Source organism: Megalops cyprinoides, chromosome 21, assembly GCF_013368585.1.
Source record: "Megalops cyprinoides isolate fMegCyp1 chromosome 21, fMegCyp1.pri, whole genome shotgun sequence".
In the NCBI taxonomy this organism is placed as follows: domain Eukaryota; kingdom Metazoa; phylum Chordata; class Actinopteri; order Elopiformes; family Megalopidae; genus Megalops; species Megalops cyprinoides.
In genome coordinates, this window is record NC_050603.1 from 291,555 (window position 1) to 308,918 (window position 17,364).

Here is a 17,364-nt window from a genome sequence, read left to right on the forward strand (position 1 = left end):
GGCAAATTCAGTGCTGTGCAGTAGATGTAGGTTATCAATGACTGACAACCATCTGAAATTCTCCATATATAGAATTAAAATTGCCACCTTAATCAGAGTGCTGAAAAACAGCAGAATCATGCAGGGAGGAGAAGGGGATAGGGTGCAGTATTGAAAGGGGGAGGGTTACAGCCCCCTGCAGCAGGTCAGTGTCACCAGCATGTGACAGCCAGTCTGCACTGGTTTCTGCGGCTTGCAGTCTGTCTCACACGTTCCCTTTGGGACGTCCTGAGACCTCTACATTACTGCACACCTCCCTCATGGGCGGGTTAGAGGTGGTCCTCTGATACCGGCACAGTGTCAGTTAAGGCTGCTTGCTTTGCGTTTTAGAAAGAAAATATGGAAGAACAAAGAAAAAGAAAATTCAGTTTAGATGCTGGGTATTTCACGGGATACGGTGAAATTAACACTCAAGTGGGTTGCTTATGTGATAAAGCATCTCGGTACTGAGGTCTGATTCACCCAGGTCTGCCTGCAGAGTTCGCATGCAGTCAGCAGCATACATGTTTGTAGTGCCTGGCAGACTCAGACAGAAAGCTGCTCTTTGCTAAATATGGGTTTGTCTGGGGCTGCTGTCAGTGTAGCTTCTGTGAGGGCGTCCCGAGACACACTGACAGGAACGAATTCACACATACCTGCTGAGCAGCGCGAGACCAGTGAGATGAAAAGGTTAAGACGCCTCTTCTCTCCTCCCCTGCTTGAGTTATTTGCCTGAATCCTGCTCAGAGTCGTAGCTCACAGTGAGAAACTCCCACACACACACACACACACTCTCTCTCTCTCTGCCCTAGTGTTGGAGTCAGACAGTGGCTCTCAGACAGTGAACTTGTGTGTCTCTTGGCCAGTCACACATCCTTAACTCCGTCACGGTGTTCGTCTGAGTCCTGTGTCTCTTATTATCAGACCAGGGCAGTCTCTTTTCATGGGTTTATGTCAGTCAGTAAATATGTGGGAGGAGAGCATGCACCCGCCTCATGCTCCGGCTCTGATGTCTGATTCAGGCTTTATGAGGCTTTGGCAGGTTTCTTTGAAAGTTCTTCTGAACCAGTCCCTCACGTGCAGTGACACTCTGCAGGTATCAGTGCTCCGGGCAGCAAACCGTGAACGGAGAGTGATGGTCACCACAGACAGCCCCTGCGGCAGCCACCGCACAGTCTGAGACTACTGAGGTACAGCAATGCATTATGGGTAGTGTCTGATAGATCTTTACGTACTTAAGGTGTAGGTGAGGTTAACGCTCTCGTCATTCATAGGTAACTTATCTGCTGCCCGCAGGGAACGCTTCAGCTGTCATTTCTGTCTGAGTGTGTTCACTGTGGAGCGACTTCACTGTTTCAGCAGGTAGACTTCCCTGACACACGGCAGTCTGTGTGGGGAAACTCTGAGTGAAGCAGCAAAACTCTGAGAGCTGACCTCACACACCTCACTCTGAGGGCTGATCTCACACACCTCACTCTGAGAGCTGATCTCACACACCTCACACACCTTACTCTGAGAGCTGATCTCACACACCTCACTCTGAGAGCTGATCTCACACACCTCACACACCTCACTCTGAGAGCTGATCTCACACACCTCAGTCTGAGAGCTGATCTCACACACCTCACTCTGAGAGCTGATCTCACACACCTCACACACCTCACTCTGAGAGCTGATCTCATACACCTCACTCTGAGGGCTGATCTCACACACCTCACTCTGAGAGCTGATCTCACACACCTCACACACCTCACTCTGAGAGCTGATCTCACACACCTCACTCTGAGGGCTGATCTCACACACCTCACACACCTCACTCTGAGAGCTGATCTCACACACCTCACTCTGAGGGCTGATCTCACACACCTCACACACCTCACTCTGAGAGCTGATCTCACACACCTCACTCTGAGGGCTGATCTCACACACCTCACACACCTCACTCTGAGAGCTGATCTCACACACCTCACTCTGAGAGCTGATCTCACACACCTCACTCTGAGGGCTGATCTCACACACCTCACTCTGAGAGCTGATCTCACACACCTCACACACCTCACTCTGAGAGCTGATCTCACACACCTCACTCTGAGAGCTGATCTCACACACCTCACACACCTCACTCTGAGGGCTGATCTCACACACCTCACTCTGAGAGCTGATCTCACACACCTCACACACCTCACTCTGAGAGCTGATCTCACACACCTCACTCTGAGGGCTGATCACACAGAGTGATCTCACACACCTCACTCTGAGGGCTGATCACACAGAGTGATCTCACACATCTCACTCTGAGGGCTGGTCACACACCTCACTCTGAGAGCTGATCTCACACACCTCACTGAGATCATCTCAGCATGAGTCACTGTGAGTCGCACTCAGCTTCAGTGCCTCCACTTCCAACAGTCAGCATCACAGTGGCGACAGTGTGCATCTGAAACTCACACACACACACACTCATGCACTCGCAGGAAATTCACATACCTGTAAAACTTTTACTGGTCTCTGCTGCACTGGTGCCATTTGGTCTGTTCTTTCATCTCCTTTTTACCATTTCTGTAATGGCTGTGTGTATGTGTGTGCGTGTGTGTGTGTGTGTGTGTGATTGTGTGTATGGGTGTGTGTCAGTGCGTTTTGGACTCTCTGAGTGTGTGTGTACATGGCTCACCCAATCAGAATGGAAAGTCTGTCAGAAGGTGGCGTTTCACAGAAAACATTCATAGTCTCTGAAACCTACATTTTGCCGTTGTAATTGAACAGTTTCTGTGGTAGTCCTGCTCTCCGGCCTCCCTCCCCTCCGCCTGAAGGTGTGCATATAGAGCCCCCGAGGGTGTGAATTCAGCGCTGTGTGTGGTGGTGTTTATGCTGCTGCTATGGTCAGTAGAATGCACTGTCCCTGCCAGCTCTGCTCAGGACTGGGGCGCAGGGGTCCGGGGGGGAAAAGCACTGCTGCAGACCACAGGTCTCCCCAAAACCTCTGCCTCCACCTACACACCCCCTCCTCCCCCTGGCCCCGGGCCTGTGGCTGAGAGCTGTATGGTCTGGGGTTTGGGAGTGGGAGTGTGAGGTCTCTCTCAGGCCTTCACTCCACTGCGTACAGACAGATCTTATTTGTTTAATTATTTTGCTGCTTTTCTTGTTTGGAATGATCAGAGATTTTAACAGAATTTGGATTTTTCCTGGAGTTTTCATGAGGACATTTATCTTCATACTCCAAAAGTTTCTGTCTGAGGGAATGTTTTTATTTAGAGTTTGCATAAGGTTTGAAGTTATGGGGTTGTGCAATGCACACTACAGGAAGTACACATGGCTCTGCACACTACAGGAAGTACACATGGCTCTGCACACTACAGGAAGAGCACATGGCTCTGCACACTACAGGAAGTAGCAGTTGGAGACAAGCCAAAGCTACACTGGCGCAGTCCAGAGCTCAGTGTCAGCACTGACCTTTGCCTGTGAGGAGACCTGGCCTCTGAGGTCAGGGAACAGGTTGAGTTTCCAGAGACTTGACTGGGGGACCTTGGTCTTCAGTTGAGCAGATGTTGAGAGGAAGACCCAGATGTCCAAGGGCTTTGACTGAAGATACTCCTCATAGTGACCACAGTGCCACACAGGCACATTACATACTCACTGTACACATGAAGGCATGCACACTAACACATGCACACTCACACACACATGCACACACACACACAAAGACATGCACACTAACACATGCACACTCACACACACATGCACACACACAAAGGCATGCACACTAACACATGCACACACACACACACAAAGACATGCACACACACACATGCACACTCACACACACACACAAAGACATGCACACTAACACATGCACACACACACACACAAAGACATGCACACTAACACATGCACACTCACACACACAAAGACATGCACACACACACATGCACACTCACACACACACACAAAGACATGCACACTAACACATGCACACACACACACACAAAGACATGCACACTAATACATGCACACTCACACACACATGCACACACACACACAAAGACATGCACACACACACATGCACACTCACACACACAAAGGCATGCACACTAACACATGCACACTCACACACACAAAGACATGCACACTAACACATGCACACTCACACACACAAAGGCATGCACACTAATACATGCACACTCACACACACAAAGACATGCACACACACACATGCACACACACACAAAGACATGCACACTAACACATGCACACTCACACACACAAAGGCATGCACACTAACACATGCACACTCATGCACACAAAGGCATGCACACTAACATGCATGCTCGCTGTACATACGAAAGCATGCTGTTTCGCAAGGAAACTGACACTGACTAAAATACATGAACACATCTGAGTGAAACACCACCAACCAAGACATTCTGATAATCCTCTCCGTCAGCATTTGTGCAGAAACAGATGCCAGTGTGTGACGTTAGTTAACATTAAATGCAGAGGTTCTGTGGAGCGCTGCCCTCTCTGCTCTCATCCTGTCAGTCCACAGCTGGAGCTGAAGCAGCCGACGGGCCAGCCCATCCGCAGAGCCGGAGCCGTAAAACCCCTGCTTCTGCGCAAACATGCCCCATCTGAATCTGAGGTAAACGCACCAGCGCGTTAGAGACGATATACTGCCTTCACAAAATGAAGATGTATCACCTGGGCGATTTTCTGCAATATTTATGAAATATAAACATTCAGAGATATTTAAGGACCCAAAAGTACAGGCTGACCCAGGGGACGCTGGTTCTGTCAGATTTACTGTGGTTTGGGGGAGTGTTGCGATCTCTCGCTGGAAAAATCCTCAGGAAGCAGAAACTAAAGCGCCAAACAAAGCTCTCATCCCCGCTGCAGCGCTACACACCTAACCCACATTTACACACCCCATACACAGCTACACACCTAACCCACATTCACACACCCCATACACAGCTACACACCTAACCCACATTCACATACCCCATACACGGCTACACACCTAACCCACATTCACACATCCCATACACAGCTACACACCTAACCCACATTCACACACCCCATACACAGCTACACACCTAACCCACATTCACACACCCCATACACAGCTACACACCTAACCCACATTCACACATCCCATACACAGCTACACACCTAACCCACATTCACACACCTAATATACAGTATCATTCACTTCTTCATAAAATATATTTTGTGTGTGGAAGCTCCATGAAACTATGATATAATCCTTTTTGCAGTTTTCCCCTCTTCTTATGGCTGAATATCCTGACAAGCGAGCCGGTGAGAGTCGGGTGTGAATACTCATCTGGCCCAAATGATCAGCTATTTCCCCACAGCATCTTGCAGCAAATGCAAATGCAAATGCAAATGCAACAGAACAACCGTGCCGCAGTTCCACAGCCTTTATTCAGAGGCTCTCATTCTCTGCTTTCAGGCGCAACAAGTTACCCTTCAAAACCCAGAACTCCATCAACAAAACAGTGAGAACAGAACTAAGACTGGGGGGAACAGGTATCGGAGAGTTATTTTATATTTTTCTTTAATGCAAAATATAACCTGCAGCCAAACTTCCACTGTTGTATTACCATTGCTGAGTGGACAGTCCAGAGCTGCTTACATAGCTGACAATTTTACATGTATTTATACAGCTGATGTACCCAAGGGGTCCCCCACAGGGGTAACAAACCAACAACCTTTGGGTTATCAGCACTCTTTCCTACCACTCCACCTCACTGCTGCATAGCATTACATTACATTATTAGCAACTTACATCCCTTACAATTTTTACATGTTATCTATTTATACGGCTGGGTATTTACTGAGGCAATTGTGGGTTAAGTACCTTGCCCAAGGGTACAGCAGCAGTGCCCCAGCAGGGAATCAAACTGACAACTCTTTGGTCACAAGCCCTGCTCCTTAACACTATGCTACACTACTGCAAGGAAGTCTCTCTTCATAAGACTATCATATTATACCAGACTATAATTTTCCTATATAATTTTCCATACTATTATACCAGAAACAAGTTTTGTTGCCCTCTGTACTTTTTTCAAGAGCTTCTACATCTTTCTGATGCTGTGGTGCCCTGAATTAGACAAAGTACCCTCAATGTGGTCTGATGAAGGCATTATATAACATTAATTTAACTTCCTTTGATTTTTAGGCAGAGGGGTGTCGAGGGAGGGAAAGAGAGACAGAGAGAGGGAGAGAGAGAGACAGAGAGAGCACATATTCTCATAAAGTGGCTCTGAGAGTCCCCATTAGCAGGTTGAGGAGTGTTGTAAAGGCCTTGTGGCTGAGCCAACACCGTCATTGTTTCTCTGGGTTTTATTTCTTATTTAAAATCAATATTTACCCAGCAGCCCCTGGGACTCAGGATTACCTCATATTCTCCTGGTCCAGCTGTGCTTTCTCAACATCGCCATGGCGAGGGCAGGAATGTGCACATCACGTTTACACTGCAGGCGGGGGGGGGGGGGGGGGGTCAGGGGGACGCTCTGCAGCAGCCGAGCAACACAACCCCCCCCCCCCACTGCCCCAGTGTGGCGGGCCCTCATACACCGCGACTGCAGGCTGAGACACCTTTATGACGCTCACGGTGAGTGGCTGTGTGTGACACACTGCTTGGGGGAAGGGGTCCGGAGTTTGGGATCTCTGTGTAAATCTGTTTTCAGTGGAGAAAATGCTCCATTTTCATACTCTACCCAAATAACACTGCTATGCTTTTTCTGACTGTAGTGCAAAAATACTCCGTTTGATGTTATTCTACGTGAGGGAAACCTTGCAGCTGAAACCAAGGGCCAGTAGACTTCTCACAGAAACCAAAGTACGCTCACTGCATCCTCACCTGTCTTCCGTTACAGGAAGCTTTGAGCTGTCCCCAAAACCACCGTCACACACTGAGTGTCTGACGGGCAGTCTTAACCCGAGCTCACGCCCATCACACACCAACCACATTCTCAGTCTGCAGCTTTGGGGGTTCGGGGTTTGAAGCTAAGGGAGGGGTTTTGGGGCTGACAGGTTTGGGGAGGGGTTTTTGGGTGAGGGGTGGGGTTTGGGGCTAGGGGAGGGACTTTAGGGGACAGGCATGGGGGTTAGATGTTAGGAGAATTGGAGAAAGGTTATTGAGGGTAATATGGGAAGAACCTTTGGGGGTTATGAAAGGAGTTTTCAGTTTGATTATTGTGGCTTTCAAGCACAGATAAAACACTGTGAACACACCTTGGACCAAGGCTACAGCATGTGCCATGTGTAAAACCACACCCGATCAAAATCACACAAACCCCCAGGTTCAGAGTCCAGCACTCTAACCACTGCTCCACAACTGTAGTACTGCTGACAGACTCACTACATTACAGCTCTCAGGTTCAGAGTCCAGCACTCTAACCACTGCTCCACAGTGTTGTGAAACTGCTGTTATACTCGTTACATGAGAGTCCAGAGAGGAAAAACTACTTTTAATCCCACATGACCACACTGACAAATGCTCGCCCTTTTCTGAGCTTTTCGGGGGAAACGTTCCCTGGCCCTGGGAACGAAGAGTCGTTTACTTTGATTTGCAAAATAAAGGACGCTCAAATACGGTGACAGTGAGGGAATGTTATATTTGGTCTCCTACGCTGGTTCCTTTAAGCAGTAGAGGTCTCATTATTTAGTTCCCCTTGCACCAGGATACAGAGTAAACAAGCCGGGGTGACCCTTTGTCAGGCGGAGTTCTTCAGCGGAGCGCCGTTAAAGCCTTCAGACGCTCATAGGATCAAGTGCTCCGGCCCTGCGGAGCTCAGCGCTTCCCGTGAATCCAGCGGAGGTTCTTCTCTGACGGGATTTACTCTCCGTTGAAAGCCATGAAAGCCGGTGCGCTTTAAGTCGAATTAAAGACATTAAAAGGACGGGACGCGACCCATGGACCTGTGCCAAGAGGACCTGACTTCCTCGCTCTGACAGGATTTCGGCGCTAAATGATTTCCACGCGCCGCGAAACGCCAGGCGGGGTGATTAGGCCTTTCAGAGCGCTCCTTAATCCCGTTATAACATTAACTATAAAGACCTGCTGTGTCTCCCCGTGTTATGTGTATCCAATCCAGTAATTCCATCTCTATCGATCTCCCGATAAAGACACTCAATGTTTTATCCATGTCCTTCTGAAGGTCTCCCATTACTTCTGAATAAAATGGAAATTCAAGGATCTCTTTTGGAACCGGCGCTTTTGGACTTCGTCGGTGATGTGAGCTGTGCGGATCTGCCCCCGAAACCGGCGGCCAGACAGAGCGCGGCCTGTTCTCTGCACACCACGAACCTTCGGAGCCAATATTACAACATGATGGCCGTTACCGGAGGCCAGGCGCCCCCGCGCTCCCCGGAAAGCGCCTGTTTGGGGACGGGGAAGACGCCGGCGCGCGGGGTTTCCACCCTGGCCGCGAGGTCGAAGCGGAAGCGCGTGATCACCACGGTGCAGCGGCAGGCGGCCAACATCAGGGAGCGCAAGCGCATGTTCAGCCTCAACGAAGCTTTCGACCAACTGCGCAAGAAAGTGCCAACCTTCGCCTACGAGAAACGGCTGTCCCGCATCGAAACGCTCAGACTCGCCATTGTGTACATCTCCTTCATGACGGATCTCTTGAAGGAAAATTAAGCAACAGTCCGCTGATGACTTGCAACGAATCAATGCGCAGTTATACAAATTTAAGTGTTAGTAGCAATACTGGTTTTGTTCCATATTAAGAACTCCCCAAAGATGATATTATTATTATTATTATTATTATTATTATTATTGTTGTTGTTGTTGTTGTTGGTGGTGGTGGTGTTGTAATTAATTATAATATAATTTGCGCTGGTGTATATATATATATAATCATCATCTTTGTCTGTTGAAGGTAAATGACATGCATTTTTTTCATGTGAGAATACAATCCGAATTCCTTAAACTTTCTGAACCCTGCTGATTTTTACCGTGGGAAGAGCTAATACAAAGCGGTCCTGTTACATGTTTATGTATGTAGCCTATATTATTATCTTTCAACTCTGAATTTGCTTAATTGCATATGCATACTTAATGAAACGTATTGTTTGAAAGAAGCGAATGGTTTGGTATCGTGTTTCACTGTTTTCTGTGCCAAATAATGTATCGTATGAGATTGATATTTGAAACTAAACGCATCAGTATGGTAGCAAAAGGCAGACTGAAACCAGCTCCTCACCGCTAAAAAGATGATAGGCCTGTATGGGTGGCTGGTACCGCGTTAGACATTGACAGGTGAGTTCATGCTGATGCGTGTTTAAACAGTGGGGCTTTTAAAGGACTGTCCAACAGGGACCAATTCCGCGGTTTCTACCTGCAGATTACACTCGCATCGCGTACAGGACACGCGCAGGTGCCGGTACTCTGGGGCGTGGTGTTATATTTCACACACCTGTTCCCGTCAAAGCGCACCTGTTCCGCTACCGTGGGCAGAGTAAAGAGTCCCCGGTACCTGCCTTTCACCTGTGAGAGCGCAAAGGAGGCGTTGTGATCGTTAAGTGAGAATGAAAGGAAGAGCCAGAGCGTGTAACACCGTATCCTCCCACAACCCGGAGCTTGCAGCCCCCAGCCCGGCCAGGGCCACGGCGCACACGCCCTCTGTCAGCGGGCGGCTTTACTCTGTCGCCATGACGATGGGTGAGCTATTTAATTCTCAGGCTGTTAATCTATGGAGTATCTGAGCAGTTGATCATTCAGAGCGAGTTTCGTGTGATAGCGTTTGCCTGCTGGGCTTTGAAGAGAAAGAGCAGGCCCCAGGTTACGTCAGCTGCACTGGAACGCAGCCGCCCCCAGTCCGCGGTGTGGCCGGACAGAGAGCGCTGATTGCAGGGCAGTTCAACAAACTCCCGCGGGAACTTTCAATCTCACAGCTGTGACACTTCGTCCATAAATTTGAGTAACGGATTAAAACACGAATCATGTTTTTATACTTACATAATGTTAGTCATTAATTTTAATACCTGCCAAACTTGCGGTAATGTACAGCCTAAGAATAAAAGACAATGCAAAAAAATTGCTTTTCATGTGCTACTCAAACTTAGAGAAAGCGCAGTGAAGTTTGTACGTCGTCTCCAGTCTGTTTCGGTCGACTAATTGCTCATCTTAAAGGAAATCCAAGTCTCGACCCGCGACTGAATTGAAATGAACAGTGTTTGGCTATGGATGCCAGAATGCGCGTTACTTTGATTGAAACGCTCTCGCACGAAAGACTGGCCGCTCTATAGCACATCGCGCCTCACCATAGGGGGCGCTGTGACTCCGGCCAGAAGGCGCAGCGGTCAGAAGGGACGTCGTATCAGTGGGAGAAGCTTCGCTGCGGTTTCTGTTGTTACCCAGCTACTCTTCTAAGTCCGGGCTTTGGTTAAAGCCACAGTATAGTCTAAAGATACAGTATGTAGGCCTACTGTGCGCATATTATCAAAACCACACTAAAGCATTGTTCGGTCATTTAAAAAGCATGAAAAGTAACACTGGTAGGTGAGTCAGAATACCAGAATACCAAAATTTACACATAAAACCTACAATGTGTATTTTTGGTTTCTAGTGTGAGTAGCTGAGGTTGTTGTGACTTGAAATATTAAGTGAATTACCATAACAAAATGAATATGAAATGAATATGACTTAACACACATTTCTCATTCATGTGGTTCATAAAAGATGTCCAAGATAATTTTAATACATATGAAACAATTTACAAAACTTCTGTCACAGAATGAAATAAAGGCCAATACACACAGCAGCAAGATTACAGCACTGGCAAAACTCCCTAATATCTGCTTTTAAAAGAAATGCTTTCAGATGCATTTCAACCCTGTCAAGGGAGAGAGTCTGCATTCCATAATCCATCTGCAGCCAAAGGCAGCTTCCTATAGACCTGAGATTGCAGTAGGACTACGCTTCCTATAGACCTGAGATTGCAGTAGGACTACGCTTCCTATAGACCTGAGGTTACAGTAGGACTATGCTTCCTATAGACCTGAGATTACAGTAGGACTACGCTTCCTATAGACGTGAGATTACAGTGGGACTTCGCTTCCTATAGAGCCATGTTTACAGTGGGATTGGTGTTTACGGTAGGTTCTACGCAGTTTCCAATTGTTAGATGGCATCTGAACCACCACCCCGCCCAGAAAGTGATATCCAGGTGCACTGACCCATGTTTAGGTAATCATTAGGCTGTCGCTGTGTCTGCGAGATATGAAGTGTAAAAGGATGCTTTTATGCGCCAGAAGCCGGCTGGTCTGCAGAGGCTGGTTTAACACAGCACAGTGTCAGTACCGAGCTGCGTGTTTATCCGTTTACCGCAGCGGCAGTACAGTACCTATCTACCTCGGAGATAGACAGATGGATAGACGGCAAAGTCTGCCCTCTTGTGGTCTGAATAAATGTAACCTGTTTTACTGCGTCCTTTGAACAGGAATCTCCTCTGGTTCACAAATACAGTATTTTCCTATAAGATACTTTCTATCTCCTTTTCTTCGCAATGGTTTGGCATTCGCTTCAGGACCACAGCTATCCTAAGCGAATCTCTGACGTCAAAACAAATGATTGGATCTTGGATGCTGCCCCAATAAACACACATTCTAATGATTACCATATTTACATATACTACAAATGTCAATAAGTGTCAGAAAATTCACTACACCTTTCTATAATCTACAGACATTTAACAAGCAGAACAGCGTGATAAAGAGGTACCTGCACCCGCAGTGTGAAGTTACCACTATTAAATGTTATGGCTACAGAAAACCAAGTGTGGAGTAGACGTCACTCTAGGTCGAGAGACGGTGCCAACGCTGCACAGGCCTGTTGTAGTCGGCGTGTTTTACTTCAATTTTTAATCGTTGCTCTGGTTCTCGGAGGTTCCTGCTGGTCGGAACTGCATCATAAACTCAGTCCCCGGGGCGCAATCCGTGACGCTGCTGAAGTCACGGGACTGGAGATTGATAGTTTACACATCAGACGGCCTTTAACTGCATCCATTAATGCTAAAGTGTGTTATATATTTGCTTTGGATGCAGTCTTTTTTGCCTCGCCAGGTAATGTTTGTGTTAAATTTGGCCTCGCTGTTTGAGCCCCGACCGCTCCGGTAACCTGCTGTGAGCATGGACGGTCGCACCCCGCAGCTAGAAACCGCAGCCAGGCTCGCTTTTTAACGGGCAACGCTATGGCGGTCGCCCCTCAGAAGCGTTCAGTGGCTGCATTAGAAAGTAAACACCGTGTTCTTCGATAACCCGCTTTAAATCAGCGGCTGTGTAACGTGATAACGGTTCTCACCTCCGTGCCGTCAGAAACCGGGACCACAAAGTTTAAAGCGCCGCATGGGTAGTACATGGAGCTAAACTTGCTAAAGTTATGTTGAAGTGTCGTTCATCCTTCATTTAAGGCTGCAGAAAGTTATCTTCCAGTTATCCTCTATTAACTTCATTTAAATCGGCCTCCGTCCCATTTCAAATGTAAATCAGGAATCTGAATTATTGTTATATTTCTGTGTGTAGTTTATCCAATACGACATGGGCTCAGAATGATATGATGATCTTTGAAGTAGAGGTTCTTGGAAGAATCTACCATGGCGCATCGCTGACGTCCACATCTGACCCACTCGTCTCATCTTCCGCGCGCACTGTAATGAGTTAACTGGAGCGCGCGCCAGCAGACAGACGGAGGCGCCGCATTAACCCGCGCTCATCATTCGCGGGTCCAGGCGCCTGTCCCCTCCGGGTCCGGACAGCAAGCCTCCGCGCCGCCAGCTGCGCGTCCCCCGCTGCGGTGTCAGCCTGATGTTCTGTTGGCAATGACGTCGCTATATCGAACCAATCGGCGAAGTGTTCGATGCAATATAGGCTACAGTAAGAAGCGACGTGAAGTGCGCGTTGTGGTCCCTTGTTGATATGTGTTCAAGTCCCTTTTAGACCCATTAGGTCCGCCTCGTGTTTGCGGTATTTCAAACGAAGAAATGAGTTCAGACAGGGGCATCCTGGCAACTTCACTTTTTACCTGAAGAAAGGCATCAAAAGGAATGTGTTATATTGTTTCTCAGGAACCATTTTGAAATACACGGCTGTCTTCCTTTGAAACACATTAAGCTACCGGAAGAGTATTAGGCTACTCTTTCCAAAACTTCACTGCTGTCATCTCCTCCTCATATCCGATTTTCGTTTGAGCGCGTGAAACTGAAATGTAACTTCTAAAATGATATTTTCATTACATTGATATTCTTGGCTCTGCTGCGTGATGCCTCCAGGAGGCTTGATTCTTGTAGAACGGAAACTTTTTGATAGTTCCTTGGACGCCCCCACCCCTCGTTTCGCGTAGTTTCCTCTCTTGACCAATCACCTCTGTCTCCAAACAGTTCTCCATCCAGACTATAAGAGCGCTCAAAGTTTCCGAAACGTTAGAGGCACCTCCACGGCCAGGACGCCACCGCGCCAGCGTTCCGAGCCATCTGCCGGAGTACAAGCACCGGGACGCGACACCTCCGCGGAGCTCTCCTGCGCGTCTGAAAGCGATGTTTGAAGAGACGAATCAGGACGGGTCCAGCTCCCCCGTCTCTCCTGCGGATAGCCTTAGCACCAGTGAGGAAGAGGCGGACAGGCAGCCGAGGAGAAGTGGGAGGAAAAGGAGAGCGAGCAGGAAAAATGGGGAGGATTCAGAAAGCCCGACCCCTGGGAAAAGGGGAAAGAAGTCCAGCAGCAGCAGCCCGCAGTCTTTCGAAGAACTTCAGACGCAGCGAGTCCTGGCGAACGTGCGGGAGCGCCAGAGGACTCAGTCTCTCAACGAAGCCTTTGCGTCTTTACGGAAAATAATTCCCACTTTGCCATCAGATAAACTGAGCAAAATCCAGACCCTGAAACTGGCGGCCAGGTACATCGACTTCCTCTGCCAGGTTCTGCAGAGTGACGAGCTGGACTCCAAAGTGGCCAGCTGTAGCTATGTGGCTCACGAGCGGCTGAGCTACGCCTTCTCTGTGTGGAGGATGGAGGGCGCGTGGTCCCTGTCAGCATCTCACTAGCGTCTGCGGAGCGGTGGGGAAATGGTAGGCTTTGTCTTTCAACAGTTCCTTCTTCTCGGTCTACAAAATAAGCTCTCAAAATCCGCATTTTATTAGTTTTATTTCCACCAGTTTTTCCCTCTGAGACCTTTGTTCCACACTTTAACTGCCACTACCTGCTCTTTGTGCTGCCTCTGTTAAAAGAACTATATTATGTGCTATTATATAGTATATGCTATTTTATTATGTTGTGTATTAGGCAAGACATGAAAAACAGCCATGCGCGTGCTTGCGTGTCAGAGTAGATCTGATTAATATTGTTTCCGCAGGTGACAATCGATTCCACTAAACTGCCCGGGAAGGCGGTTCCAGAGGCTCAAGATGGATTTGTACAAAGATGCAGTTTTTTTCGGGAGGGGGGGGGGGGGGGGGGGGGCAAAACGACATATTTTAAACCGAATATGGGGGGGGGGGGGGGGGTCTTAAAGCAAGGACAATCACGCAACCAAAGCCTGAACAGCCGGGCGCGCGCTGCATTCTGACCTGTGACTAAAACGTTTTGACGATGAATGTCGGAAATATCTGTCTATATGCATGTATTTTGACCCCGTGCCTTTCCTGCGAAGAGAGGAAAGAAGCATCGAAGCAGCGTTTTCCGTTTCGATGAGGAATTGTACATGGGATTTAGTTTTGACTTTTCGCGTCTCATTCCTGTGCAGACTTGTAAAAGTTTTTCTTTTTCTGTAAAATCATTCTATTTATTTATTGATTACACTTGTTAGAATGCAGCATGGATCTGGTGTCTAAATGCATTTTAACTTTTGTATTGTACATAAATGTATATTTTCTCAAAATAAATATGGATTTTAAATAAAACACTTTTGGTGTAACTTAAACAACCTGGCAAAATAACGAGGATATGGAGAAGAGGCAGGCCAGGACTACCGTTCCGAAATCCCGTTTATAAACAGACACGAGAGTGGGTAGTTTTAGCATCGATGCTAACTGTGAAGAATCTCTGTGGAATTCTCTCTGAGGCTGCAAAAGGTTATCGAACTGTATTTTTATGGACACATCGGACGACAGCATGAGGTCAAACGGTTCAGAGATGCGCCATTGAGCGTTTGTTTATGTGGCCCAGTGATCGGGATATAGGCCTACTTTCGCTGAATTAGGTCTACCACTCTGGGGTTTTTTGTATTTGAACAATTTAATCGCAGTAAGAATATGTCTGCTAGATACCAAAAAGCTTGCAGACCTGGTGTCAGGCCCAGAAGCAGCGTTTTGAGGGCAGGAGGTAGGCCTATTTCTTTTGTTTAAAGAGCGTCTGTGAAAGGTATATATGTCAGCATTTATCGTAGCGATGACCAATGTCTTTTTTCCCCCAAGAAGACACCCATAAATATCAAAACAACCTAAAATAAAAGACGTGGTTAACAACGACAAAGATATGTGCTTTGTCCGTCGACTTGCCGTAAAGAACAAGAGAGTATGGGGTTGCTTTTTTATTACTAAATTATATTCATATTCAAAAATACATTATTCTCAGTCACTCCCATTATTTGTAGCATAATCAAATACCATGAGTAACTTTTATTATTGTTGTTGTTATTGTATTATTATTAATTATTAATTCTGTACATAACTCCTGCGATCTTCGGCGCTCAGTGGAACAGAAGGTGGGTAACTGGTGACGTATCAGATGCCCCAGTGACGCCAGCCTGATTAGGCTGACTTTGTTCTGCAGCATCTTCAAACAGACAAACAGATCATCTCAACATCACATCTGCTGTTTATGTATCCATAACATAAATCACAACCAAAACAATCAGTAAAAATTGACTGCATGCATCTTTTCTTTGACCTTTGTCGTTGTAGCCTTTATCGTGAGGCATAATCGGTTTGAAAACACAGGCATTCCCCAAAACAGTAAACATGACTAATTATGATTTCCAACACACTCCAGAGACAGATTTGATATGTGTAAACGTACACCCAATAACCCTTAAAATAATTTTGGAAATAACAGGATTGTGATCCACACTTTCCTGGTCCGAATGATATTTAATGTACTGCAAAAGCATTTGTGACGTAGGAGTGTGATTTTGTTGCTGTGTTTTGTACGGGTTTGGAAACGGGGTCTGGGAAAGTGCTGGAAGGGGCTGCCGGGAGTGCACGCACGTGTCCGTTTGAAGGTGTAACTGGGCTCTCAGGCACGCGCGGAATTCCGATGTGGATGAAATGCCGCGCGCCGTAACCAGGTCACCGCGAGGTCCAGCAGGAAAACTGCGAGCAAAATTATTTCATATTTAAAGTATGCATATGTTTAGAAAATTATGCAGAAAAAATTATATGAAGACAGTGGACGAATGAATAATTACGGGTGAAATAATTCGTATAATAGCTAAAGCATTGAGGTACATTCAAAAACGGAAACTTAAAAATAATGAAAATTGACCAGTTTATAAATTTTAGTGAGAGACTTGCTGATGATACCGTAAACAAGAGAACGCAGGTCTTCCAATTTAATACCACATTGAAGCCTGATATAAAAGACCGCTGAAAAATAAACATAATTTACTGCCGTGATTTTGATTTAATCCAAAGCGGAAAGATACACGCATTCATTTTGTGTGACATACATTTTGGAGCTGCGTTATGTTGTAATATCAAAGCAATACGCTACATACCATTTTTTCAACAAAAATTCACCGTCCATTAAGAAATGTAAAATAGCAATATGAGTCCATCGGAAGACTTCGGCCAGGAAAAGCCACCTGAATGACTTATTTTTACCAGATGTTAGTATTTTTCTTAAAAGTCACGTGAAGAGAACAGATGTTCGGCTGTCGCGAGGGCACGCCTTCATATGCACTGCAGAAATAAAAACTGGAAATACGTTTTGGATATACATTATCCACGCTGTTGATCATACAAGAGACGACGGATTGTTATCGTTGTTTGTATTTTTATACACACGGGATGGTTTGATGCGTTCAGGGACAATGAGGCGGAGGAAACAGGCGAGCACCGATTCGCTCCCGCAACACAACGGTCTGGCGGCGAGCAAAAGGACACGGCCTGGCAGTTCCCTCCACCCTCAAAGCGCTGAGCGATCTGACGTCGATTACTTTTGGTAAATATTATCGTTGCTTTTGCTGTCTGTACCATTATGCGTTCTATGCATGAAGCAAAAATGTTTCCACGCTGATTTATATTTAAAGAAAAAATTGGACAGTCCTGTAAAACTTGAGCCCGTTGGTATCTTTTGACCTCAGTGGCTACCGTGAGTTATATTTTAAGA

At 46.8% G+C, this 17,364-nt stretch overlaps 2 protein-coding genes across 2 annotated transcripts; both read left to right on the top strand.

The window, feature by feature from the left end:
* Positions 1 to 8,221: 8,221 nt before the first annotated feature.
* On the top strand, positions 8,222 to 8,683 carry LOC118769043 (fer3-like protein). Its single transcript, XM_036516050.1, has one exon. It carries the CDS (start codon positions 8,222 to 8,224, stop codon positions 8,681 to 8,683), a length of 462 nt encoding a protein of 153 aa, XP_036371943.1.
* Positions 8,684 to 13,498: 4,815 nt separating this feature from the next.
* On the top strand, positions 13,499 to 14,081 carry LOC118768983 (twist-related protein 2-like). The gene has a single exon (XM_036515977.1). It carries the CDS (start codon positions 13,578 to 13,580, stop codon positions 14,079 to 14,081), a length of 504 nt encoding a protein of 167 aa, XP_036371870.1. The 5' UTR covers positions 13,499 to 13,577.
* The last annotated feature ends 3,283 nt before the right edge of the window (positions 14,082 to 17,364 follow it).

Coding starts and splice junctions, on each gene's coding strand:
- LOC118768983 (XM_036515977.1), top strand. CDS start 13,578: ATGTTTGAAGAGACGAATCAGGACGGGTCCAGCTCCCCCGTCTCTCCT.
- LOC118769043 (XM_036516050.1), top strand. CDS start 8,222: ATGGAAATTCAAGGATCTCTTTTGGAACCGGCGCTTTTGGACTTCGTC.